The 27,988-nt window shown below is 37.2% G+C and overlaps 1 protein-coding gene across 3 annotated transcripts; it reads right to left on the bottom strand.

Annotated features, from left to right (window-relative positions):
* Positions 1-36: 36 nt before the first annotated feature.
* LOC145779464 (MOB kinase activator 2-like) lies at positions 37-26,415 on the bottom strand. 3 transcript variants are annotated; one of them, XM_082591061.1, is made up of 5 exons: positions 26,377-26,415; positions 6,704-6,858; positions 3,428-3,524; positions 3,041-3,165; positions 37-2,918 (listed from the first exon to the last, which is right to left on the bottom strand). In XM_082591061.1, exons 1-5 carry the CDS (start codon positions 26,391-26,393, stop codon positions 2,491-2,493), a joined length of 822 nt encoding a protein of 273 aa, XP_082447187.1. In that variant the 5' UTR covers positions 26,394-26,415; the 3' UTR covers positions 37-2,490. The 3 variants fall into 3 exon arrangements, with proteins under 3 accessions (XP_082447187.1, XP_082447185.1, XP_082447186.1); XM_082591059.1 differs by lacking the exon at positions 26,377-26,415 and adding an exon at positions 15,085-15,284; XM_082591060.1 differs by lacking the exon at positions 26,377-26,415 and adding an exon at positions 10,756-10,840.
* Positions 26,416-27,988: the final 1,573 nt, after the last annotated feature.

Genomic DNA, 27,988 nt, shown 5'->3' with positions numbered 1-27,988 from the left:
CAAAAGAGCTTTGATTAGTTTTGACTGGTTGCAGAGTTGTATAATTGCATTAAACTTGTTTTTAAAACAGTGTTTTATTATGTCATATCGATATGGTTCAACGACATTTAACAATCGAAGCAGAAATATTGATAGCAATAAAATAATGGTTGTAATTTACCGTCATAAGTGAATGTCTAATTCGAAATAATCTTTAAAAGGGACTAAAACGGAGGGTACTTTACGCTATTCATTGTTTACATTCATCGCAAAAACAACAGTTGAATAAATAAAATCATCACGAAATGCAGGCGAGTGGCTAAAATAAGGAAGCACTTTATAACATGCTAAGGCAAGACAATCTAGCTATTGGTAGGCATAAACGTAATATGTCTGCTATAGAAAAAAGGTTCCAATTATGTCAATGCTAACACTTTGTTCAACCAACTTAGAACAAATACCGGGAGATAAGCCATATTTTTCGCTATTACCAGATAGAAGTTCTTTGAGTGGGTTTAGCCGTAGCTAAAAGCTCTATTTTAATGCAAATTTGCTATTTTTCATTATTCAAACTATAAAAGTTTTCGCAAAGATAAGTTTCATCATATATTTTTCAGAAGGTGTTTGGGCCAATGTCAATGGCATAATAGCCTGCTCTACGTCTGCAGACGTAGATTCAATAAAAATAAGACATTTGCAGACCGGATGTGTTAAACTACGAAATATGCCAACATAAAAATTCCATGTGAATAAATATGAAGTAAACCATCAACACAGAAAATTGAGGTTCAGTACAAGAAATGCCCACAAAGGAGACCAGACCCGTGCGATATATATTTAGTGAGAAAATTAAGTGAATTCACAAACATTAGCTTCATTGTTGGAACAGTAACTATGACAAAATATCAATTTGAATGGTGAAAAAAACTTTGAAAACTCAGCTGTTGCACTTACGCTCCGACTTTGCGAAAAATTTTAAACAAACGTTTGCGCTCAGAAATATAGAAATTATTATTTTCACTATTACGACTTAAGAATTTTCAAATTCATGCTTGAAGGATGCCTTGTCGAATCGTTGCTTCATGGCATGCGCATAAGCAGTGATGTGACACATTCCACCAAGGCATACGTCAATTAGGCAGAAATTGCATACCTTTTATATACAGAAAAAATCAACTAAGCTCTCCCGAGGTATGTGTTTCCTATACCAAACTCAAACTTGTGCATAGATGTCCTTACTGCAGCTTGTCTTTTTTTCTATCAAAAACCGTCATGCATGGTTGATTTAAAGATATCAGTCACTTGAGAAGGGTGACAGCTTGCAAGGACACGAAGCATTGTTAAAAAAAAAGTAACATATTTTGAGTCGTCTGCTACCAGCCTAAAAGGAAATAGCAGAAAATATAACATACGTTTAATCACAACTTTCGAAAAATCGACAAACCTTCTTTTCTACCTTGAATAAACAACTTGTAACTAAATGAACTCGATGCGAAAGTAAAACCGAGTAAATACACATCAAAGCCTCAGCCGACAAATTGGCGTGAGACATTTTCTAGTTAAAATATCCAGTGGTCATCAATCGGCTCAAGCCGTGCTGGGTAAGCTGCACTGTTGTCATTGAAAATGAAAAACACCAATATTCATAAAGTTTAACTAAGAAATGTAGCCTTGAAAGACCTATAATACATCAGTAGGCGCTATTAGTTAGAGGTAACCATTAGTCCGACATTTGATAAACAAGGGCATCAAGCAAAAGCCAACAAAATCTTTCAATATTGATTTTAACGAATTTGTTGAACAAGTTTAATTGTTTAGTTATTCACTTTACCTGCACCGGTGTTACAGATTTATAACAGCATAAACGTTCAACATTTCAATGCTCGTGTATATTCATTATGTAAGAGTAAATTGTTGTCAAGAACAGAAACATCTCATAAACTTTCCCATTGTCCAAAGCCACGCTTTCCCTCCGAATCTACATGAAAGGAACACCTTGCATCTCTTCAGCAATGGAAAAATAACACTATAAAAGTAGAGAATAAGAAAGTTGTCGTCAGCTACTGCATCTGTCATGAAGCAAATTACCTTCTCCTTTATGAGAAATCGAGACGCTGTTCTTTGAAGGATACATTGCTACAGAAAAAAAAATCAACCTAAAACAAATGTCACTCAGTCTGTCACTTGACTTTCACCCAAAGTGTCGTCATTGCTGAACTACCAGCAGAGCACACTGTAGCGGTGTTGCTTGCTACGCACCGAGTTAAACGCCAATGACATTAAAATAAATTAAGATGAAGGTATGACTCGCGATAAAGTTGAAAAGCACCGCATATTTCATTCAGATGAAACAGCTGTGTGCTGGACGGGCCAACAGCACCTGTGACAATTCCACAGTACTCTTGCTTCAAGAGGAAAATCGCCTATTCGCCTTGCGGGCATTTACTTTCAGTTTCAGATGGCGGCAGTTGAAAGGACGCATCGGCCACAAATTTGTTCTAAAACACCGAATCAAGTGGACGTCGGCCACCTTTGGAAGGACGGTATACTGGCTGGGGCGGCTCCATTCCCGCGCGTCACGTGACCATGCTGTGGTTGTTGAAAGTTATGCGTCGGTGGAGTTGACGACTTTTGAGTGTTTGATAGAACCAGCGGAGCGGAACCGCTGTCGGAAGCCGTGGTACTTTCCGAGTTTGCACTGGGACTGTACAAGCCCATCATGTCAACTAAATCGTCCAAACTGGCTGTGTCTCTTCGTTCCAAAAGGTTAAATTCACGAACCAGATAAGTGAAGTGTTTAAATACAATGTTGAGATAAACATGGAGGTCCAACTGTCGAATGCGACTGGAATGAGCGTAGTACATGTGTGATAGCACGTGGAAAAGAAAGCGTAGCATTTTCTTGATGTCATTCAAAAAGTTGTCCGAAAAATTTTGTGCTGAAATTGAAAACAATGATATTAAAAAATGGCAAAGACCCGTAGGAAAGCAAAGACCCGTACAGTGTTGTAGAAAAGCATTAACATCAAACAAGACACGTTTCATATTTGTTCAGTCTTACCATATTTGGTTGGAAACAATTCTTGATTGCTGACACACTTTTGACAAAATGTCATCACATAATCGATATATTGCGGTGCAGTGCATTTCAATTTTTTTCCTCTTTCTTCCACCCAGGTATATTGCCTGGAAAATAATTAAAAAGGTTAGTCATCATTTGATGAATCACTGTTTAAAAAAACTACCGGTACGTTACTGCAAATGTAAAAAGACTATTTTTCAAAACGGACATCATGATCATCGTTCCTTTTTCTCGTCGAGAGTTGGAGGCAATAAAGAGTCAAGTTTCTCTGTTGGAGATTAGTAATCAAGTCCTGTCCAGTCTTTAATATCCTAATCTTTCAATACAAACGAGAAAACCTTCAAATAGGTAATCCACTGAACGTACGTTTGGCAAGGTCCCTGCATGAGGGGGCAAGATTCGGCAGTGCAAAATTCCGATACGCTTCCGTACAGTTGATTGACGTTGTGGAACAGAGATATTGCTGAAACATAACGCAGCAGTTTAAAATGTTTTGTCACAAACCCATGTACACTATACAAAATAAAGTTGGGATAACTACATTTTAATCAAAATCGATACGAAACCGGCTATGGAATGGACCTTTAACCACCGTGCAGTGTAACTTGCACCTATCCAGCGATGCAAAGCGAAGGCTATTTTACAGTGAATAGAGTTTTGTGCTATTGTTGCGACGGATTTTTGTGGCTCATTGTAATCCAGTAGGCGGAGTTTTCCTATAATATCGTCTAAAAATTTAACATTCTAAAGTCACATGTTTGAAAGAAAAGTTTTAGGAAAACCGGTTGTGGTAAGCCGATTAAAATTGCACTATGACTAACAACTGGAAGCCATATTGCTGGTTGGTCTGCTAATCCAATAATAAATTAGCAAAACTTCTTCAACGCATTGGTAACTTATGTAATGTCTTGCGCTAGACAGATCCAAGCAGATCGTTTATATACACAATTTATTTCATAATCGTAAAAAAGTGCAGTTAACACCGCGTTGCATGTCGATTCGGGAAAAATTTCAACACGCAGCACTGTACTACGTTTGCTAACTCCTCAGCAAACGCAGTAAAAAAAACTTTGTGACAACGTTATAAACATCGCTACGCAGTAAGTAGCACCCAATAGAGTTCGCAGCAATTATGAGGTGAAATGTACCAACAGCCATCGCAACAAAATGACCACCACACGACACACTCACTTTCAGAACCTTTTTACTCTTGGAAATGTCTCAAGGCCAAGAACGGGGAAAATGATAGTTTGTGGTCATTTCGCTATTAGAATGACAGCCATACTAAAACTATAGTCATGTTCACGGAACATGTCGTATGCACTTCTAATTTGTAGGTCTTTAAAAACAGAAGAAAAACAACTTTCTACTTAATGCCACGCGCCAATAGAGGATGCTGGACACGTTAGATGTGAAGCTTTTGTTTTTGCTACGTGTGCTGAAACCTCGCAGCTAGAAAGTTTTTGTTTAGAATTAAGGACCGCAGATGAATCACCGTCATCCATGGCGATAGAAGAAGTGTTATAAACTCTATAACCTAATTGACGCGAGTACACTGGACGTTAATTTACAACACTAACTTTACAAAAGATAAACAACGTGCACTTTACAAACTGTGAGACTGCAACCTTGTTTGCATAAGACAAGGTATACTGGTATGAAATGTTTTCAGGTGCTTTCCAATAGACTCTGTAAAACATCTTGGCCTCACTGTTTAAAGTACACAAAATGAAATTTTTACGATTCGTATTAATTTAGTTTTACTGCATAACGTAAATGGCAAAGGCCGATATTTTTAGAACTGTTTCAACGTTCGTGGACGTTTCCTAGCAGGGGTGACACGTTGGCGTTTGGAAAGTTCGGTTTCACAAAAAGACTTAAAATTAGCTTCTAAATACGATTTTTTTTTTCATCATGGCTGTGTCATTCAAACTTTGTCGATCAACAAATGGAAAATACTTTATAAATATCTCGCATGGTTTTAAAATTATGGCATAGTGCTATAGAACAGAATCAGTTCAAAACAAAACTATTTTGTACTCATGAAATTAAACAAAAAGAGTTTGCACCGGTTCGACCTGTATGCCTTGCTTTTATTTTCTTTCAAATTTCAAACGATTTCGTTGCGTGCTGTGTATGAAAGGAAATCAAAACACAAGAGAGTCTGAACACCCATACAATTCACAGTACAGTACATGACCTTGCGCTATCTTGTGCGAATATAAAACCCAATCACACAGCCTCAGGAGTGTACTAAAAAAAAACTATTTTAAAAAGTAAAAAAAAAAGGATTTCGTTTCATTTCGTTTTGGATTTAGGCTACTTAAAGGCATATATACTAAATGAAATTTTCAAACGGGAATTAAGCATTAAAATGCGCAAACTGAACATTCAAGAATACATTTCAAAAAAAAATTACCGAAAAAAAATTGTTTTCTATGGCGCTGGCAAGGCCCAAAGTCCAATGTTTCATTTATTTTCATTTTTTTTTCAAAATGACCAAAAAGTGCAAACACTGCTCGAGAATACGTCACAAAAGACAACAATAACAAAAGCCACGTTACCACATCTGATGTTTTAACATCAGATCTGAGGTTTTGAGCAAATTGTTTGATGTTTTGATGTTGAAATCTGATATTTTGATGTACATACATACATAGCCTACAGTTAAATCGCTGGCAGTAACAACTGTTGCGTGATCAGCTGATTGCTCGTCTTTTGTGACGTAGACTGTACAGTCGCACGCTTCGCTGCTCAGGCCCATTCTGGTTTTGAAAGCTCTGACAAAAGTACGCGCGGAATGCTGATCAGACCGCAATGGGGCAAAATTTTATTGAAAATCGTTTTATGGTAGCAAGTTAAACACAAAGAACGTGGAAAATCGCCAAGTCAGGTTTTTCCTTTAGTATCCCTTTAAGAATTTCCTTTTCGTTTCGACGCAATTTTTATTGAATAAAATTTGCGTTTGTGAGAAGCAAATAATTAATCCTTAACGTGCTACGTGCTTCTCTCAGGCGCGAGGGGAAACGAAAATCTTTTAAGAAGGTAGCTATGGGGCACAATGTCCTATTTAAAATCGAATTTGCATGGAAGATAACAAACATGACCACAGCACTTGCTCACACAGCACACTGTCTAAATACACACTGTTTGCATAAAGGGCGTCGAAACTTCCACAAAAGCGTTGTTAAACTTCAGCATGCATCTAAAACTAGACCATACATCGACGTCTACTTATTACAAGACTTCGAAGCAATAAAAACGTATATTTTTTTTATAAATTTTTAACATGAGTTTTCCAATTCAATGACAAAAGGTTTATTAGTATGATTTTAAGAAGCACTGTTGTTACACTAAACGTCTTTGTTCAAACCAAGATAAAGTTTGTTTGACTGTTTTCCAGATTTTTACTGTGCTATCCGTACAGCAAGATAGGCCTATTTTTACATTGCTTAAGGTCCACAAATGTCTACAAAAACGTTGAATCAATGTGAAAACATACTACTTTACTGGCTGAGCAGCTGCTGCAATTTCTACATCTGATTGCATTGATCACATTACAGAAGTTGAGTCAAATCACCACTAAACATCGAAAACAACTGAATGCATATTTTTAAGAATTTAAATCACAACAAAACTTACTGTGTGTGGCTACCCACTCCTTGCTTTCGATATAAGCCGGCTTTCGAGTAATCTTGGCAAGATCAAGACCAGCCGCTCGGTGTTGACAAAATTCGGGCTCTAAATATGGCTTTTTTTCCTCAACCACGGGCTTCTTGTCGTTTTTCTTCCCTTTTCTGAAATAAAACAAAATTAAGAATACCTTAAATTCACTTCTCTGATAGATGTCTCTCTTACACACAAGAAAATCGCACTCCAGTAGCATATTTTAGATCATTAAAAAGTTTGTACATTGGGTTCTGGTGATATATAAAAACGGTCATTGCCATCAAAAAGTGCACAGTTGCACACTCTATTCCATCCAAGAACAACCTTTACTGCTATTGGATGTCATAAAAAGCAAATTTGCTCATTACGAAATATCTCACATAATAATGCATGTCGGCCTTGAAAATGGAATTAAAAGTCTAGAAGCAAAATCAAAACTTTTTAGTGTACTTTTATATTGAGTCTACCATAGCTCTCTCAATGGTCTCTTTAAAGCCTTTAAATTAGGCAATTTTGAAGAAGTTTTAACAATTGTTGCAGCTTCCAAAACAGGATGTTGATTTTCATACACTCCACTGTTTTAATGTGTATGTCATTTAATTTTAAGACATGTCTGTGTATAACAAACTGTGGTAACAGACGTATGTGATGTCAAACGCTTTGTCATGGGGAAAATCAATAGAATCGATGGTAAAATACTAAGCAAGCAAAGAAAGACAAAGTGAAATCCCCGTTGCCAGGATACAACAACACTGGGCTACCTAATGTTTGACTTTCAAATAAACACTGTCGGTTGTTACTGACAGTTTTATTGTCCCTGACGCAGCGCTGCATACGTCATTCAGATGGCAAATTAGAAGATTTGTCGGGTCCCTTATTATTGCACTTGCAGACTATTTCAATCGATTTTGGATTGATTGTGAACACACGTATTTAATTTCAGACAATAAAATAAATATTGAAAGCTTAACCATGGACTTACAACTGGTGCAGACCCGGTTACCAAGATTCATTACATGCAGATATGAAAATATCCATTCATAGTTACATTGATAGCTGGCCCCAACGTGAGCAAAAGTTAACCTGTCATTTCTACCTTTGGTTTAATACAAAAGCTTAAAACAATCTTGTGTCACATCGTGTTGTTTTTGACTGTGGATGCCACAATTTCTATAGCGTTTTATTGCATGCAGACAACAACGTTTGGTCGTTTGGAATATTATTTACACGCTGACCAAAACAGCCCATTTGATGTACGTTGACCGTTGAAATCTTGACTTAGATGGTCTGCAAATGTCATACTAAAACAATCACAGATCAGCACTCCAAAGGTGCCGATGTATTGGCGTCGTTGTTATTGTGCGATATACCAGGGCTTCCCGAACTTATTTTCCGCAACCATTTACGGTTAAAATGATTAACAATGCAAAATATACATTTGCGACATCTATTAAAAGGCTTAATTCGAATGAAAAATAAAAACAATACACCGGAACTTGAAGCCTGCCACTTTACACGCAGGTGACGCAGCCTACTGAAAACAAAACAAAAAAGCAAACACATTTAATTCGGTTGATGGGGCGACTGTTAAGGAGTTTTTTGGTGAATTTTGGCGACTGTTTTCTGCTACAAAGCCGCGGTTCAACGTTTCTTAGTGCTGGGCTTAAGTCAGTTTCAATGTTGTTTAGGCTGAAACGGTAGTTTGTTTTGATTGCCAGTAACGTTGAAAACGCTGTCTCTCACAGATACGTAAAGAAAGAGTGCGGTTGCTGCTGAGTATTTATGGATATTCCCCCCTTCTAAAGTTAAGCCAAAAAGTATGAAGCTTTTTTCAGTTCTTCCTTGATACTTGGTTTTAGTACTGCAAATTGTTTTAGTTTTTTGGATCAAACAACTTTGCTAGGCCTTTTTGAAAAAAACAACTTTTGAAACTATTTCAGCAGATTCTACAAATGGTCGATAACCAGAGGCCTCATAACGTTTGATTCCATATCATTGTTAGCCAAAAACTTATCAGCAGATAAGAATATTTTAAATGAATGTCAGATGTGATGCAAAGGTGATGGACCAAGTTTGATTTTTGTTAAGTTGAAAAACTCACGATTCACTTTTCAACGTTAATAGCCTTTAAGCTTTGGTTTTGTGAGCCACCATACTTTGCAATACATACAGTAAAAGAATTTTAAACTCTGAACTCTGATTCCATTGCACCATATGAACTTGTATTGAGTGTGCGACTCCTAAAAAATTTAATAACTTCACAACATCTAGATAAGATGTTTTTAGCTCTTTGGGTCTATCAATGAATCACAGCCTACAGTGTGTAAAAGCACTATGTGTATCAGTCGTATACACATAGTACTTTTGCATGCAACCCAACTGTAGCCTATGTCCTGTTATTGTAGCAGCTCCCTCAGTAGGCTACACACACCAACACAGTTCTTCCAAAATAGCCCCACTTCTGTGAAAAAAATCGTCGAAATTACAGTTATGGGTTATGGTTCGATTTTTTTAATCAGCTATCAATTGATTCGATTATTTTACTTTTTCAATATCGATCTACTAGCATGCAGTTCTAAAAGTTATATTTTGTTTTCAGTAACTAGCCTCTTCTTCGCAGAGACAGAGTTATATGACGTCAGAAACCAAAGAGACAAAAAAAAGTTACGCATCCAGCCGGGATACGAATGAGAAAACGTTTATCCGCTGTCAATTAACGAAGTCCCACACCTAAAGCTAGGCCTATTTACGTAGAATCTACAGCTCAGTTCAGAATAATGTTTCGAACGGTTATATCAGTTTTAACACTGTGTTTTGAAACAAATGTCTGCTTTGTGTAAAATTGAAATACTCTCTGCGTCCCCTGAAGTTTGTTACGTGACCCCCAGTTTGTGAAGCGCTACGACATACCATGCACATGCAGTCTAGCCGCATAGCGTGTTCTTGTCGGATGCAGCCTGTTCTTACAACAAGATATCAAATCAACGCAAATGACTTGACAAGCGACTAAAATTGTTATTTGAGAAGCAAGTAGAAATTCAGACAAAAATACAAACAATCCTGCAATAGATTTATGAAACTTAAAAAACCGAAATTCACGTTATCAATATAAACATTCTTCTTTTTTTTATCACTTTTTTGTGAGATGACACTATCACAGGCGGGAAATTGTAATAGGTAGTGCAAGCTTAAAACGACACAAAATCCCAATTAGTGATGTGTCGCGCGTCATGAAACAACAGACCGGTCCGTAGACATAGTCACACATAACTGAGTCACATTTACGTCACTACAAAAACGTTGCTGAAGCCTACATACTGTCAAGTACGATAAAATAGAAACGGTAAGAGATGGACACTTCTCACCGTGAACAGACCACAACACAAAAATCATGACAATATAAGCGCTAGGACACCGATCACAAAAGTAACACAAGGAATATTACAGTTGCTAATTAAGTTAACACAACACGGTACCAATGATTTCAATCATTCATTAATATTCTAGAAGTACAATTTGAAGGTAGCAAAAGTATAAGAAAAATGAAGCATTATTGCTTCACCAACACTTAACACACTACCCAATGCGGACTTTGCAAAAGGATATTTTTAGATAGTATACAGTAATTTTGAAAAAGTACATACTGCCAGAAATGTACTCCGCACCGCTTGAAATGGGTAGCCTACAGTAATTTTTATATGAAGACAAGTATTCCTAATGAAGGTGCGTATTTAGTGAACGAACATGCTGTTACCAGTCACTACGTCCTGCTGTTAATCTGTCTCAAAATACGTTGAGTGGGAGATCAACAGTGTTAAAATAGTAACATCCGATGATTTCACCATGAACAAAACTTATGTAACCAATAACTCGTTTCACCCCAGCATCACGAAGTGCAACAAATTGAAAAGAATGACAGCAAACAGTGAGACACAATGTATAATATAAATTCTGTGAATGCCGGGGAATGTTACAAACACTAAGGCTTAGAAATGCAGGCCACTAACAGATCGGTTGCTGTATACCTGATAATATAACTAATCATGTCCATTCCAGCATCTAGTTTTGAGATATGAACTCACACAAAAAGCACCATACTTTAAAGTTTATTCCTAAACCTGGAAGATTACGAAGTCAAAGAAGTGAATTGTATCATCAGAAGCAAACATAGTTACGTGCCAGATCGCCTGACTCGAGGGGTAGTTTTCTCACTAAAACACCAACAAAAATGCGTCAAATCTATCTTTAAGCTTCAACTATAAGCCACGTATTTAACTATGCATGTATTATCATGCTAGTCTGTATCGCAGTTTTATAACAAACTTAATTTTACACTCGGCATTTGCTGTCGTATTGTTAAATTTTGTTTTAATTCACGAAAGTTTCATCAAGTGGCAACTAAACTGACCGCAAACGCATAAAGCAACGCCATAAAACTGTTATTAGAGCGTTGCAGAAACATTCACAAATTTAAGTGCCATGCATTTTAATATGACCTTGTTCTCTGTTTCTCGGCAGTCGAGTGCAGCGAGAATTGACAGCGATAGACACGTGTTTCGCCCATGAGGCTGGGCTCTTTTTTTCGCGTAACTCATCAACTCAAACTGGGCTCATCAGTATCGCACCACTAATCCATGCCACATAGTTCTTAACCGCTGCTTTTGTCAGTCAGTTGAATCCTTACGTTTGTGGAAAGAAAACAACTAAACTAACTGTAGCTAAGGATATGCACAGGTAGTGCTGACGCCAGGAAGATTGCTCCTTCTCAACCTTGTTCTCTGGCAATACAAACCAAACTGATCTGAGGCTATCTGGTCTTAAAAAGTTAACACGCTGGATGCCACTTGCTGAACTGAATACATTAAAAAGCAAGTTCCATCATGCCATAAATAGGTCGATGCTGCGCAACTGTGTGAGCCAACAAACCTACTGATCATATGGAAATAAGGTTGAATCCTGTGATGATTCCTCTACGTAAGACTGGCCAGCTGTTGAACTCTTACTGCGCGACAGTCATATCGTACCACATCAGGCATCACGTCTAAGCTAAATTGATCTATCAATCGTGACAAAAACTACAAATGTGACAGATGCGTTTACTTGCTTTATCCGGCGTTGATGAACAGGAGGCAGATAATGAAATGCTGCTGTCAACAAAAAGCGTCTCTAAACTTCAGGCAATATGTCTACAATTGCAAAACCTTGGAAAACAGGTATTCTCTCTGTGATACTGCAATTATTTGGCAAACGTTGACACCTACCACAAGAAGACTGATACTACAGCGCAACCATGAAAAACGTCTGGCTAATATATTGCCTTGTTTGCGTTAATTTCCGGGATATGGCCACACTGACGTACCACTGTATAAAAATAGACATACACTAGTGAGAAAACTCACAAGATATCAACGTCACCTTTCACTTGAATACGTTAGCTTACTACAATAAAAAGCAACCCTCTATTTTTTTATTATAGTGCTGAAATAAACCAGTAAGACGGGCGCCAGGTAATTACAACACACTGAACTAAGTTATGTGCAAGTGGTTGAATAATCTTTGCAGTGACCCTATGAAAGAACATCAGATACAACAAAAAAGTAAGTGGGCAAAATTTGCAACATCCGGAGTAGTGTCAAGAAATGGCCCCATGAAAAACTTCATAGACACCAACGTTTGTTTCGTGCCAATCACGTGACTTATACTCCATTGATTGTGTATTTACCAGCTGTGAATGCGTGGCGTGGTTATGGTGTGATCCGAGGACAGACAGGAAATGCATTTTCACAACAGTATCATGCGAGCATATGACGCAATTCAAACATTTTTAGGCAATAAAGCGTGAAAGCTCAAGTTGGTAGCAACTCGAAGTATACTTTTTGCTTGACATGTTGATGGTTCAATTAATTAACGATTGATTGTTCTTCTTAAAGGGTTACATTCACAATCTGCTTTCACAGAAAGGCAGCATTGCCGAGTGAAACTTTATTGTAATCGTTTTTATATGTATGTATTCAATTCTACGAATTATTTGAAAAGGAACCGCATCAAAATCTCCACTCCATTCTGATCTCTCATGCTCAAAATACAATTGGATATTAAAAGTTTGTTTCACGTTCTTTCGTATAATGCTTGACAGATCAATATCGTTTTTCGGCCAGTCGAGAGTGATAAGCATGAAGCGGCAACCAGCTGCTGTTTCAGGCCGTCTCATTGGCACAGAGCAAGCACACATTGCACATGCTTGCCTTCCACCACGGTATAGATTTGAACGCTTTCTCGCCTTTATCAAACACACAAATCATCGGCACATTTTCCATGATGACCAAGACTGAAGGCTACAACTTCTGTTATAATCGTTGTTGATTACAAGTTCTTAGTCATCCTTAATGCCATCACGCAGTGTACATGGTAGATGTTATTAAAATCGATTAAATAGAACATTTACCTGTACTATGGAACAAATTAGCTCATATACTGCGCACACAAGAACGGGGCATCTTAGAAAAGTAAAAGTCTTGAGACGTCTGTTCACAATAATAATTAAATATCACCTGTAACCTTAGTGGCAAATCATTACAAAACTCAAAGGTCAGTAAAGTTGACGTTTTATGGAAGTTGTTAACTTTTTACAACAGATGTGAAGCAGAACACGCTGTTGGATCTCCACACAACCAACCCAAACGATTGACCAGTTCAAGGTTTGTCGAATGATTAAGCGCTGAAGAAAAACAGTTGATTTTCAGGAAAGTTGCAGGAAAGTGTTGACGCAACAATTGACCACTAGGTCTAGGCACAAGCGCTTCTCCAAAAACGTACGATTTGACTAACTGGTTCAATCGTGGTTAAAAAATAATAATATTTCAGTAGGCCAAAGGTGCAGTGCATGAAGATTTCAGAGCATGAACTCTAGTGATGTTAATAAAATTACATGATGCTTTAAATACTGCACAAACAAAACCAGCCATCATAACGTGCTGCCAGCGCAGAAAATCCTCTACGCTACTCGCTACGGCATGTACACAAACGCATACCGTAAAATACAAAACAGACAATTGAACGAGTTATTTTAAAATGAACGAAGGAATAACAAACTTTACCGCGATGAATCAATTGTAGCGTCACGCGGCTTGACAGTCAAAATCGTGATGTCATAGAAAGAATTCCAATTTTATTCAGTCAAAAATCCAATGTTTGTTGAAAAGGGGAATTCATGTTTTCGAGGAACCATCCTGCGACACACCTCAAGCAGAGTCCAGTCTGCTTTGTTTCCGTTAAAACTTGGCGTGAAATTCCATATATACAGATACAGATGTCGCCACCGTCAGCATCGTCACACAATAACCAGTAAACAAATGATCTCCTACGCTGTCTTCACCCAAATACAGACACAAAATCATCGCAAAATTAGTCAAGATTGTTGACCCAGATGGCAAAATCTGTCTTTTTTACATTGATTCAAAGTCTGTAGACGCTAAATTAATGTAAAAATACCACATTTCCTTGCTCGGGAAATCGTGTACATTGGCTTATGATGCCCATGGTTCGCTTTTCCCCTCAAAATGGTGTAAATGTGATACCAGAATAGTTGCAAATGTTGAAAGTGAACACCGTGTCATCAACAACTTTATGCTACAATAGCAGTAATTTACAGTAAACACAATAGTGTATTGCATAGCACTTTGCAAGCGTAATCGAATGATGGAAGCGGCGAATTGGACAAATCGCACTTGTTACACCACATCGTTACAAAAACACAATTTTACGACTTTCATGCGATAAATTTAGAAGCAAAACAACTGAGGCAGAATGACGTCAAATCACGAGACTACTACGGGTATAAATAGCAAGGGGTTTAATTCAAACACTCAACTACTCCTTTAACCAGAAATAAATTGCTCTGTAATCAAATAAAACAACTTCCCGTACTCATTTTTGTGGCAATGCATAAAGCAATGCAATACATAGCAGCACAAACTCAAAATCCACTTTGAATTTTCATGACATGGACATGCTAAATCTGCATGCACAATAACTACCCAACACCTATTTCTCACACCAAATAAGTTACACACTACACATTTTTGCCAAAGTATTTTGTGTAGGCTATAATTCGTTGTAACGCGATCCACTCTGGTGAGGTGAGAAGCTGACTAGTTTTACTTTCCAGTCGGTCTTAGTCGATAGGACGCATCGTCCCACCTGATGATTTCAAGTGACCCACAACTTCCGGATAGAAATCTACGAAAATTCTTACTTTCCTAACTATAAACAAACAAGCTAGTCATAATGTCGAGCTATCTCGAAAAAGGATTCAGTATTGAGATTAAACTAAAGCAATTTCAAAAATTCATTACTTTTTTGATTTTCCAAACTTGTGCTCTGACGCAGTTGAAGATGTTTTCTTGGCTTTCTCGTAATCCTTCTGTGGTGAAAGTATTTGCAAAATCTGACTGAACATGGTCATGTTAATCAAATTTCACTCAGATTAAACTAACACGTTTTGGAAAAGTATTTATTCAGTTGAATAAAAACCTATTGTTCTACCTTTGTCTTGTCAGTGCTGTTGTACAAGATATAAGCTGATGAAATATTGAAATATGCCCTGCCTCAACTCAACAAATTAGTTTATGAAACAGTCAAAACAAAAAAACATATCAGAGCACCAACATTCACATCATACTTCACTTTCTAAACCTATTCTTTGTGCTAAGTAAGCACAGTGACAGCATAAAGTTAACAGATTTCTTGTTCTTTCTCATCAAGCTACCTTCAAGTGAATGATTCATGAAGGCAAAGAAGTCACATCATAGGGTTTTCAACGGCGTGGTTACTGCCTTTTTCTTTTCAAACATCATCGGTCCATCAACCACCACGCGACAACGCGTTTATTGACCAGATAAGCTGACCATGATTACATTATAGCGCTCGGGCGATGATAACTTTCTTTTTTCTGGTGGAAATAGGCAACGCATTGTGAGTTTAAAGGCAACGACTATGACAAAGTACACAAACACCTCATTCGGTAATCTATCTTTCTGCTAATGTGAATCTACAAACTAAAAGATGGAGAATATTGCAACAGAGGAGTTTTTCAGACGTAAGACCACTAACTGCCAAAAACATTTTGAAAAAACTGGATGACTTGGCACAAACATGCTTCAACAACACGAAAGTTTTAAATACGCTGTTGACTTAACGCGTATACTACTATAGTGATTTGCGTATTGTGCGCGATGTTATATTGTGCAAAAACGAAAGTGGCATTGAGCATTACACTTTTTCTTCAGTGATACTGGTGATTCATTTCTGGAAGTATATTGCAGATCCCTAGGATTGCAAGAATGCATAAAGCTTGAGATAACTACAGTGGCATGGCTTTATGTTATACGAACACCGAACTTATAATTTTTTATTCTATTTTTTAAATATTCGTAGGAATCAATTGCTGCCACGGTAAACATGTTTTTATCACTTAATACTTTCAGGTGCTGCATACTTGATCATTTATTGTCATGTTAAATTACCGTTAAATTGCGACTTAAGAAAGACTGAAAAAAAACGTTTAACAGTTACATCACAAACCTCTGACGTATATTTAAGATCCATTCCGCTTCACAATGTGTGTGAAACTTAATACGACAGTGTTAAATGTCTATCAGCAACCAATTCTTTGATGAGATAAACCAATGTAATATAAGACAGTTAGGTGAGTTTGGTCATGGTTTGACTAATTAACAAACTAGTTGAGCGGTGAGTCCCTTTTGCGCTACATTGTTTGGAAATGTTTATTAATTTGACTCCTCGTATCGTATTATCATTCGGCACGACCAAGAGTCAGCTTACATACTTGTCTTTTCAAATGTTTTTCTCACAACAAAATAATTTGCAGAAGCCACCTGAAGTACACAAAAGAAACACTCAGACCACAGTAAAACTGACTGCCTTCGCGTAATTCTGCAAATACGGTGACTGAAGCTACCGCCAGTCGCCAGATCGTTTTTCTTCAACTAATCAAGTCAAATGTCATTTCTGCAGCAGTTAGCTTTCGTCGTATAAGGATATACGACGCTCAGCTGCCAGTCGCGTATAAATGGCTTAAATGCAAACAGCGCCGACGTCGAATCAATGCAAAAAAGGAAAAATTTAGCTCCCTGGAACTGCACCCATCAATAGGTTGATATTGATGGGATCAAAAATAAACTGCAATGCAGTCGAGGATCAAACAAAGAGGGAAGTCGATTTTTTTCAGGAAACATTTTGGCTTTATCAAGAAAAAATGTGAACGCAACAATTCACTTTGAATATTATCCAAAAGACATACAAAAGTAAAAAAACGCAAGCCATGCTCATTGCTCATGAGACAAGTTCGGTTGTTTTGGAGTAAAGAATTTAAAGAAGTAAAACGCAGTGTTGGGGAAACTTTTGGGTTCAACTGTGAAGCAATTAAACTTTTCTCAACTTTAGCCACCAACCACAAACAGGTATTGGAGCCATTGTGGATTACAAGTACCTCAAGGGAAAAACTTTATCCTTTCCAAAGTTTCAGACTCGAAGATTTTCTGTCGACTAACGTAAAGCCTTGAAGAGGAAAATTTCCTTTTTAACGTTTCCACGGTTGCTTTACAACCAGCTTGTCAAGAAACACTGATCACGTAAATGTTTTATACGAAACAGCATCAGATAAAAATGATAGATTTTTTTGCTTTGATTAATGACTGCATAGGTAGAATCTTCTTCTTCTTTCGTTTGAGACTAGATCAAATCAAATTTCAGGGCAGGTGGTGGAGAGCCAGGTGAGTGTAGCTTCGTCCAGCGTTGCTATACCATGCGTTCCATTTGGTGCCTTGGAGATGGGGCATTTGAGAACGACATGGTCAGCAGTTTGTTCCTCTGCGCCGCATTCGCAGGCCGATGAGGGAGCCAGACCCCACCTGTGCATGTTGGAATGGAAGCGACCGACTCCGGTTCGGATTCTGTTGATAGGTAGAATCAATACGAAAGAACAGATTTTATTCACTGAAGTTTATCAGGGTAGTGCAACAGAAAACGAAAAATCTCTGCAATTAGAAGCAATAATGACAATCCAGTTATCTAAAATAACCTGGCAACCGCATTTGAACGTCTAAAATCACGTAACAATGACGAGAAAGTCGTGATGGAGCATATTGTTTCCTGGCAACAAGAAAGTCATTGTCAATGGAGTGAATTGATTTAGATATGTAACCACGACGAACGATGATGTTGGAAATAAGATAAATAATGCAATATGTTCTTGTAGTCCATCCTACACTACTAGAGCTTTGGTCAGTATGCCAACTTAACTACCCAAAAAAATACCCAGCAGCAATACGCGTTCCAATGAGTCAGCGTTTAAGTAGTGTGTCATTGGGAAGACGAAAACAGACGGGTCACTGGTCCACTTGACAGCAAGTTCAACAAAGTTCTTCGCCAGCGGTCATTCATCACTAGACGTTGACGATAAAGCGATTCTGCAACTGACTCATCTTCACAAGCTCTCCTCTCAAGAGCACAATAGCGACCGTTGTTTGCTGACTTTATATGCGCAATTGCGCATGTACTTCACAAACAGAAAGGTAAATCACCTTACCAAACCATATACAAAAGATTAATACGACCCAGAAATAAAATTTGCAAACCAACACCCCTGCAGTAGAAAAAACAGCGCCTTTCATCTTTTTGGGCCTAAATTTCCGATCAGTACAGGAAAGCGGAACTGCTCTACAGAAAAGGTGCGACAGTATTAAATTTCCTGTGATGACGACATAACGCAATGATCCACACCAAAACAGTCTGATGTTTGTAACATGAAGCAAAGCATGGAATGTCGTACATTGACGTTTTCAAATGCAACTTGTTGATTGGAGGAATAGCGTGTCGAATGGTTTTCACGCGATATCCAAGCTGATCAGTTTCGAGAATCGATGTTGGTGCGATCTTAATATTTTGTCATTTACTTCATAACAGTTTACGTGACAAGTCCACAACATATTATGCAGATATGGTCTTCAAAATTAAGCATTTATATTCAAAACATTCCATGCCCAATGCCCATTCAAAGTCTTAACAAATACCAAGATGAAACCACTAGAAAGCAAAAAAATACTTCCACACGAAAAGTAGAGGAAAACTTCAACAAATTAAAGAGAAAAAGCTATACAGTTTACGAGAAAATTTTGTGCCAAATGATTCAAACAAGATTTCAGTATCGAACAGCATGACGTCCTTTCAAACCATAATAACAATCAGTTACGTCATAGTGATCAGTGGCAAACCATTGTTGAACGGTTTGGCGCAAAAATTCCGCTTTTTAGTTGTAAATTACCACGCTAAAAATTGTATCTGTTCTACCTGAAGAAAAAGATAAGCCCACATAGGTACAGTGGAACGTAAGAAGCTAAATAAATGCCGGTATTTCCTAAATGAAGACTAGCTCCTTTTCACCTTAACACAATGGCATTACAACATTCTTTTGGAAACATGAACTGAAATGTCTCCAATCAATTCGTATTTTTCTTTCAGTAATTATTAGTAGTGACATCACATACTTTATGTAGAGCAAACAGTGAGTCAAGATCAGTGGAAATGCAAATGATGTCTTTTTGATGTCCAGTGAAAGCAAATAGTAGCTGGAAATCGATATACTGAAACTTTGAAGCAAAAAAGTGAATCTTCATGATTTGAAAGCTCGACAGTTGTATTGAACCATGGTTTTTTATGAGGTTTGATGACGCACCTGCTTGCGTTGACAGCGCTGTATTGACTGAATGAGGCGGAAGAAATCGAACTCAGCATTTCGACAAGGCCGACAGAAACGCAAATGTAACAAACAACAGCCACAAGGAAAGTAAATCGCTAATGGTTTTAGATCAATACAGTCTTCTATCTATGTCGTGCGTCACAAAATAAAGCTGGTACAAAGGGAACTATCGTTTTCCTAAGAATTGGACCCAACTGCGGCGCCATTTAAGAAAACTCTCTAGTTCATGTTTCATTTGGCCTGGTTAAGTTTTGGAATATTAGCCTTCTGAAAAAAAATCTCTTTTTTAGCTAAAGCTTTTGCAAACAATATTATTACCGGTACATATGAATCCGAATAATCGCACAACTACACTATCAACTACTACACGATATTTTAGCGCGTAGTCAAGTTATAATAATCAGCAATACACAAACCACAACATCACAAACAATTTATATCGTTTCGAGCAGGGTCTGCTACTATTCGGTGAGTCCGATTCGGTGAGTTCCTAATACCTAACCCCGGACTCACCGAATCAGACTCACCGAAACGGGCCATTCCGTTTCGAGCAAGCGTCAAAATTCCGGCTACCATCAAATTATTCTTATAAACTTACCTGTAAGATAAACAAAAGCCCTTATAGATGAACAATAATTTTCGTGCATACAAGATTGGTGTTCTGCGTCCTAATGGAGTCAGTAAGAAACTGATCTAATCTGGGCAACGCCACAAACAATAAATGATGTGTTTAACTAATGAAAAGTTTGCAGGTAAAATTCAAATTCTTCTTTACAGCACATCAAATCAGCTGCTATAATGAAAGCGTATGGTATAGACATTACTGCGGAATTCAATTTTAATATAACTAAGACAAGGGTATGGCAAGTCAATTAAAACTTTGTAAATACATCAGATCGAATAAGAAAGCAAAGAAATTAGATTTTAGCACTTTTAGTTTACAATTGGATGAAAAACTAACTCGTTAATAAATTATGAAGGAAATGGAATTTTCAAACCAAATTGCTGACGTCAAAGTGCCAATCAACCCTCTAACACAGAGTCTACTTCGTAAATCCACAAATACCAGCATTACTGAAAGCAACAAATCGATATAAATTGTCGTCTATCAAAACTTTCTTTTCTCAACTTTCGACCAACTGGAGACAAATGAATAAACTCAAGACGGAGAATTGGTGTGTAGTGCATGAAATACTGTATTTGTTGTATGCGGTAATTAACCTATTTCAAAAATATTATGTTGAAATATTGCACCAGGACTCCCGAAGTAATGAGCATGACACGCCAGCATTAAAATAAATGTGAGATACACCTTGAAAGACAATCACAGGTGCTGGTAAACGCTTTTGATAAAGTTTAATGCAGCACCAAGATAAAACAGGTGCCGTACTTTTATAGTCACATTCTCTTATGATACACCTACGACCCCACGTGCTACATATTTCACGAGTTATGAAACGTATACCTACCCCATGCATCGCAGAAACAGACTAATGTTACACAGTTCTTCAAAATAAATGAAAAACAGTTTCACATCACATTTGTTAGAAGGAAAGAGTTTTATGATCAAGAATTACGTCAAAAACTGACCATTTAAATTCATGCTTTTTTTACGTTTAAAAAATATCAAATGTTCTTGTGCTTACAAGAAGGTCTGGATCAATATTGACGAAAACTTTCGTGGGCTTCCGTTTTACTGGCGTGGTTTATCAAACTCGCTACAGCGAAAGGAATAGCGGCAATGTGCTAAAATGTGGGAAACGAGGCATAGCTTAATTCTACCATTTCTATTCGACATTCGTATTCTTTGGAGCTGGGCCCAACCTTAACCAAACCTGCAACCTAATAACACAGCTTAAGCTTTTTGATAAGCACACAGAGTCAACAGACCACAACGATCTTCAAACAATGAAAGCTATCAAACGGTAAGCATAACATCACGGCAAAGCAAAAACACTGGTCACCCAAAAAGCATTAGGGTGTGATCAACACAACGACCCATTAAGACGCGTTTATGTGCTTTGACATTAAACAAGTTTTCCAGTAAAATGGTTCATCCTAAAAATAGAAATAGATTTTGGTACTTCAGTTGCAATAGAGCAACACGAAAAACATCACAAACCTTAGCTTCTTAGATTGCTATGTCTCAGGCGCACCGATTCAATACACAGAAATACATGATTACTCAGGTGTATCGAGTTGATCCAAGTTAAACCAGAGTTTTTCCAGCGTACCATGCAACATAGTTCGTAATAGTTCAACCATGCAATCCAATCCCTGGACAAGTGCTTTCCGTGATAAGTTTTGAAAAATGCATTTTCTAGCTTATTCAATACCTTCATTTTGCATTCAAGTCCGCTCTTACTTTTGCAACTTTTTTTTTTATTAAAGGCAGTATCTTCACAACACCACCGACTAATAAGGTCATCAATGCAGTTAAAAATGATTATTATTGGCGACTACGGATGCTCACTTTCGTAAATATTTCCTGCCTATTTTTAATTTCAGGCCTACCATTATTTATTAAACTTTAAGCTTCAAAAATAGGCAACCTAAGACAACAAAATGCAAAGCATTCCAAGTGAAACTACAGATACTGACTTCAATTAACAAGCATTCACGACTACAGTAGTGGAACACATTTATCAAATTCTATGCCATTGCAACGATAAACATGCAAAAAGACACTATTAGTTGAATAATGAAACAAAAATTGCTAATTTCCCAGATATTACGCACCGGCAACAGAATAGGAGGCTATAGAATTGTTCATTTTTTTCTTCTAGCATGACACTGTATTTTGAACGAGCCAACAGTAGCCACTTTTCTTCGATGATAAGACTGTAGTGGGTACGATCACATGTCACTGCAGAGCCAGAGACATGCGGTTCTTGAGTGCTTTCACTAAGCAATCAACATTAATTAAACCAAATTTTCATCCAACCAATGCTCACTTTTCTGAAACATATTACGATTTAAAGGCGATACCTTACAACCGGCGGCTTCCGACATAGCATAAATGATATTTTTTTTGTTAACTACGGTACCGCAAGAAAAACTCTTGACGATTCTACATTTCTTAAACCTCCAGCACATCACAAAAATACCTTTCCGCTCTACAAACTGACATCGAATCTTTAAGTTTAGATTTGTTAGAGTGAGATACACTGAAAAACAAAAACGCCGTAAGTCAACAACTAGTCGATCCTTCAACAACACGCTAGGATACACATTTCTTTGACACGTAAATAGAAATTTACGACAATATCAAAAATCGAGAAATGTCAGACACAATTGCCGACAGTAAATCTAAAAGGCAATTGCGGTTTTCAAAACAAACTACCCAACATGGGCTTTTGTCAGTTGGATGAATATGTGGAATGTGGATAACAAATACAACTGGACGTCAGGGTTTTCGATAGTCACCTAACCTCAAATCGTTGTGGAGAGGCATTGTTAAAGAGCACCATTATGTAATCACAAATAATAATGCCATAAATAGAAAGCGATTTGAAGCGAATCTTCCACACGAGAATGTGTCCTAATTCCGTTGGAAAATACAATGATCACTATCAACAAAGTTGTAAAAAAAATGGGCAGGTGGATCTTTCTTATTGCTCTAGCAAGCCAACAAAAGCTGTCATTTTTGTAAATTTAACGTGTAGCGACGTTCAATTGGTTGAAACAACGTGAAAATAACAACTCTGTTTCTTGGCTTGTTAAATTGAAGCACCTGAACTGTTAAGGCAGAAATAAAATATTAAAACGTAGACGCCAAACCACTTAGCAAATTACGCACTCAATAAAAGTGAAAATATGATCGCCATGCAAAAACATCCCGCAGTGAATACAAGGAATCGTTAAATACAGTAGAACACAAATCCAAAGTGATATCGCCAAACTTTTGTATGAACAACCAATCAACCATGTATGAAGTCTAACAACGGACTCAGTGAGGTTAATTTATGTGATGAAGTATCGTTTGAAAACCTCTCTGCATTTCTTCAAATCATAAATAGGTCCAAATTTACTTTGTTCAAACATATGAAATGATAAACATAAACGCGCAACTGTTGTTTTTCGTTTCTAATTAAAGCTTGTTTAAGCAAAGTCACCGTACGCGCTTTCGTGTTACTAGCCAGGGCAGTATTTTTATACATTAAAAGTAACGCCTTCGTTGTGATTTAAAATGACAATTCAACTTGTTCTGCATTAAATTTTGCAACAAAGTTACGGGTAATAGTGCTCCTACGCCAAATTGTGAGCAGACAAGATGCTTGAAAATTCCATTTTATTCAAAATCTTTTTCACGTTTTGCTGCTTTTTAGCGCCCACTACATGGAACAGGCTTTAAATCAGGAGAGAATAATGGCCAATTGTCGTCCAGTAAAATGATGTACACTGCTCTTTAGCGCCACCACATGGAAAAAGGATAGAACTACCAGGCTTCAAATCAGGAGAGAACAACGGCCAATCGTTGTCTAGTAAAATGATGTGCACTGATACGCAGAAGCTTAATCATCAGCTTGTTTTACATCGCAAAACGTTAAAGCGACGTGAGGAAAGAAAGCTTTTGCTACAAACTTATCAGCAGCCTATGGAAATTTACGAAGCCACAAATTGCTTATTATTATGTTGAACTTTATTTCATAAATATCATTATCTTGTGCTTTGTTTGTATACCAATAGACATTCTCTTGCGATAAACATAAGCACGAACCCATATTCCAAGCACAAGTTTGTCACACAATTTCGAGACCTATGAAGTTGATTCATGATTCAGTTACGAGCCTGGTCTAGGTCTGGAAAGATTCGAAAACTTATCTCAACAGACAACAAGCAGTTGACGTTATCATTCGCTGAAAGATAATTGCATAAAACTGCATCAGAATGAGCGCACAATAGAGGAGGCTAACCATTGACACTGGAAATAAACAAGCTATAAGATTAAATTGCTTTGCAATGCATTAAACTAAGCAAATGTGCAAACTTTTTTCAATTTGTGTTTCTTATTGATGCAATCATCCCTTAACTGCGCAACAACATAGGTAAGGAAATAAAATACACTAGCACAATTCACTTTCACAAAATATACAAGGAAATTGATCGTTTTTGAATTGACGGCAAAGTCAAACTTTGTTCAGTCAAACTAACATAAAAACGAATAGAAAAAGTGAGTGATAGGCTAATGTCTTTTCATTCAAGCAGTTATAAGGGAAGAAAACTTATACGATGCTGACATTGCCCCCATGTGTAGCACCAAGTTTCTCAGGCCAGCAGCCTAATTGATCTTGGGTCAAAGAAGTGGTCTCCATTGGATAAGAAGCAAACAAAACACTTTTAAGTCCTTTGTTTTACTTCACTTGCTCATTGCTGTGAAACACGATTATAGTATAGGCTTGTTCTTGTGAAGTGTGCCAGTTGCAAAAGCATAATGTTGCCTTTTAGTTTATCAATTTGCATTGCTATAATGAGAATTGAGAAATAAAAACATCATTTAACAAGTATTCCATGGTGACAAAACTCACGAAGGACACAAGACAATAAATACTGTACCAAAGTGTACCATACTATTCTCAATAAATTTAATTTGAGATGCTCTGATGATGGGAGTATACAAAAGGCGTGTACTGAGTTTGTGAATGAAAATTATCAAAACACAGTCGGCCTACTGCTAATTTCATAAAAAAAGTATGGCATGTAAACTATGCAGGCTTACCGTAATACCGTATGTAGTGGGATATATATTCCTAATGTCATTATAGCAACTCAATTTATAGCTGATACTGTCGTCAATCTTGATTGCAAATTCAATTTGCCTGCACCATATTCACAACTCAATCCAGTGCAAAACGAATGTTCATAAGAGCAACGTTTGAAAATTACTCCGCATTTTTGCGACAGTGATGCAAGTGGCTTTTAAACCACAAGAAATAACCACCATTAGTTGTTGCAACCACACAGTGTTACTCTTTAATCTTCTACTATGCCAACCCCGATATACCAACTACTATGCCAACCCCGATAGCTCAGTTGGTTAGCGCGCCACTTCTGGAACGAAGAAGCTTCAAGATTAAGCGGAGCTGGTTCGACTCTCGGGGTGTGCGCTTGAGCAACGCACATTAAGGACTGCTCTCCATTCAGCGGCATCTAATGGATGAAATAATTCCCCCGCAACAAGACTTCAACAATCGGAAACTTCACTCTGTCTATCTCTGTGACCAGGCCTGCGTCAGTGATTCAAAGCCTCTACAAGTATGCGAAACTGCCAGGATTAAGCTCTTCAAGAAGCTTTCCCAGTCCGAGGATAAAGATTCAATCAATCAATCAATACTATGGCAAAACACTTGACCTACTGACAATGTTGATATACAAAACATCTAACACAAGAAATGTGCAAACTCACTGTTTGCAAAGAAGGTCAACCAGTCAAAAATGTAATTGGTTGAACGTTTGCTGGCTTTAGTTATAGAACCTTTTTGACACCACAACTGAACTTACCAGAACAACTGAACTACTTATAGTACAAATTTACAGTAAGTAAACTTAGAAAAAGGAATAGCCTACTAAACAAGTATATAAATGTGCAAATATATCTGGTATTACGCTTACCTTTAATACAATAGATTTGAGTCTTCATTTACTACTAATCTACTATCACATTGTTGAGTTTAAATTTACAATACAAATTGCACATGCATCAAAGCAAAAATCCATCATTTCGTCCAGTTTGTATTCATACTAAAACTGGCTATCTTTTGAAAAGACATAAAATTCCACTGTTTCAACTTTGCCTAAATGTGGTGAAACAATGCCAACATTTTGTTGTCTATAGCATTTACATAAACAAAGCAGAGCTTCAACTTACCCCATTAACCAATCCATGATTTGGATATTTTTGGAACAATCCCGGTGGAACAGTTTGTTGATCTAAGCTGAAAAAATTTAACATAAGATTAAATATGTTCATCATATTGTATAGTGCATAATTATATCCTGCACAGTGCACAGCATCAAGGACAAGCTGTACAAAGCAAATGGTATAACACTGTATTAGCATTTATGTAGCACCAGCTGCCATACTCTAAACTAAAGTCTAACTAACTATGCTCTTGGACTCTGAATATGGCAATGATGATAAAATAAATCATTCGGTTATGATGTTTAGTAAACTATAACGTTTTCAAGAGAGTGTTAAATCGGTTTAAATTTTCAGGTTTGTAAACAAATAAGCAAAACATTTTAGAAGTTAGTAGCAACAGCTGAAAACCTGTAAATACCAGGAAATACGGTAACTTATATATATTAACTGTATTTTTTTGCTTTTTAAACTAGTCAATCACAACAATAATATGCACATTTGTGTGGTATGTGTGGCGGAATGGCCCGTTTCGGTGAGTCCGATTCGGTGAGTTCCCTATTCGATGAGAGCCTTTTTCGGTGAGAGCCCTATTTGGTGATTTTTTTAAAATTATTGGGTACCCTAGCCTAATTATCATTGCCGTTATATGGTTAGGGGGTAAGGGTTAGGGGTTAGTGGTTAAGGGTTAGGGTCTTATTTCAACGTTTAGCGACGTTAAAACGATGTAAAAGCGGCAATGATAATTAGGCTACGGTACCCAATAATTTTCAAAAAAATCACCGAATAGGGCTCTCACTGAAAAAGGCTCTCACCGAAAAAGGCTCTCACCGAAAAGGACTCACCGAATAGTAGCAGACCCATGTGTGGTATAACTAATTTCACAACATCACAAACAGATATATAACAAATTAAAATGCATTGTGATGCCCAATAAAGCTCCTTTAAAGCAATGGCAATTGTATAAGTAGCTTTACAGAGCAATTGCTTACATCTGTGAAGATCTGCAATGTCTTGGTGACTACCATCTACCAGAAGTCGTATTTATTTTATACTGTATAATTATACAAACAGTGAGATTTGGTTGAAGTGACATGATAATGCTAAACCATCTATTCTATGGTCTAAAAATGCTGGCAACTTTTAGTGCAAGGTAGAAAGTCAGAAAGACTTAAAACACAAAATGCCATGTGCAGTAGGTCATATACATGCACAGATCAAGTTATTTTTCAATTTTTCTAAATAGGCATAATTTTTTAACACAAAAAGATTACACAGTAATAACCCAGCAATTAACCCGTTAAGTGCGTAATTAATTTTTCGAAACTCTCCTTACTGTGCGTATTTAATTTCATCACTCGCAGTATTTTTCGTCGCATTATTGCTTGCTAGGATATTGGGGAACCCCCATGATGCAGCACAATACGCTTTTGTTCAATTTCCTTTTGTGTCTATTGCTTTTAATTTTTCATCGACTATTGCGGAGAAGTCTCCGGCTGGACTATTGTTTTCTGATGTAGTCGCATTACTCTCAAGTGATTATACCTTTCACCATTGTGAAATTATTCAACTAGTTGTTTATTATGAAGAAAAAAATACATCAGTTTACAGAACAGAATAA

This window comes from Aplidium turbinatum, chromosome 11 (genome assembly GCF_918807975.1).
Source record: "Aplidium turbinatum chromosome 11, kaAplTurb1.1, whole genome shotgun sequence".
Classification (NCBI taxonomy): Eukaryota; Metazoa; Chordata; class Ascidiacea; order Aplousobranchia; family Polyclinidae; genus Aplidium; species Aplidium turbinatum.
Note: the sequence above shows the minus strand (reverse complement) of the source record. Positions and strands in the feature narration are given on the sequence as shown.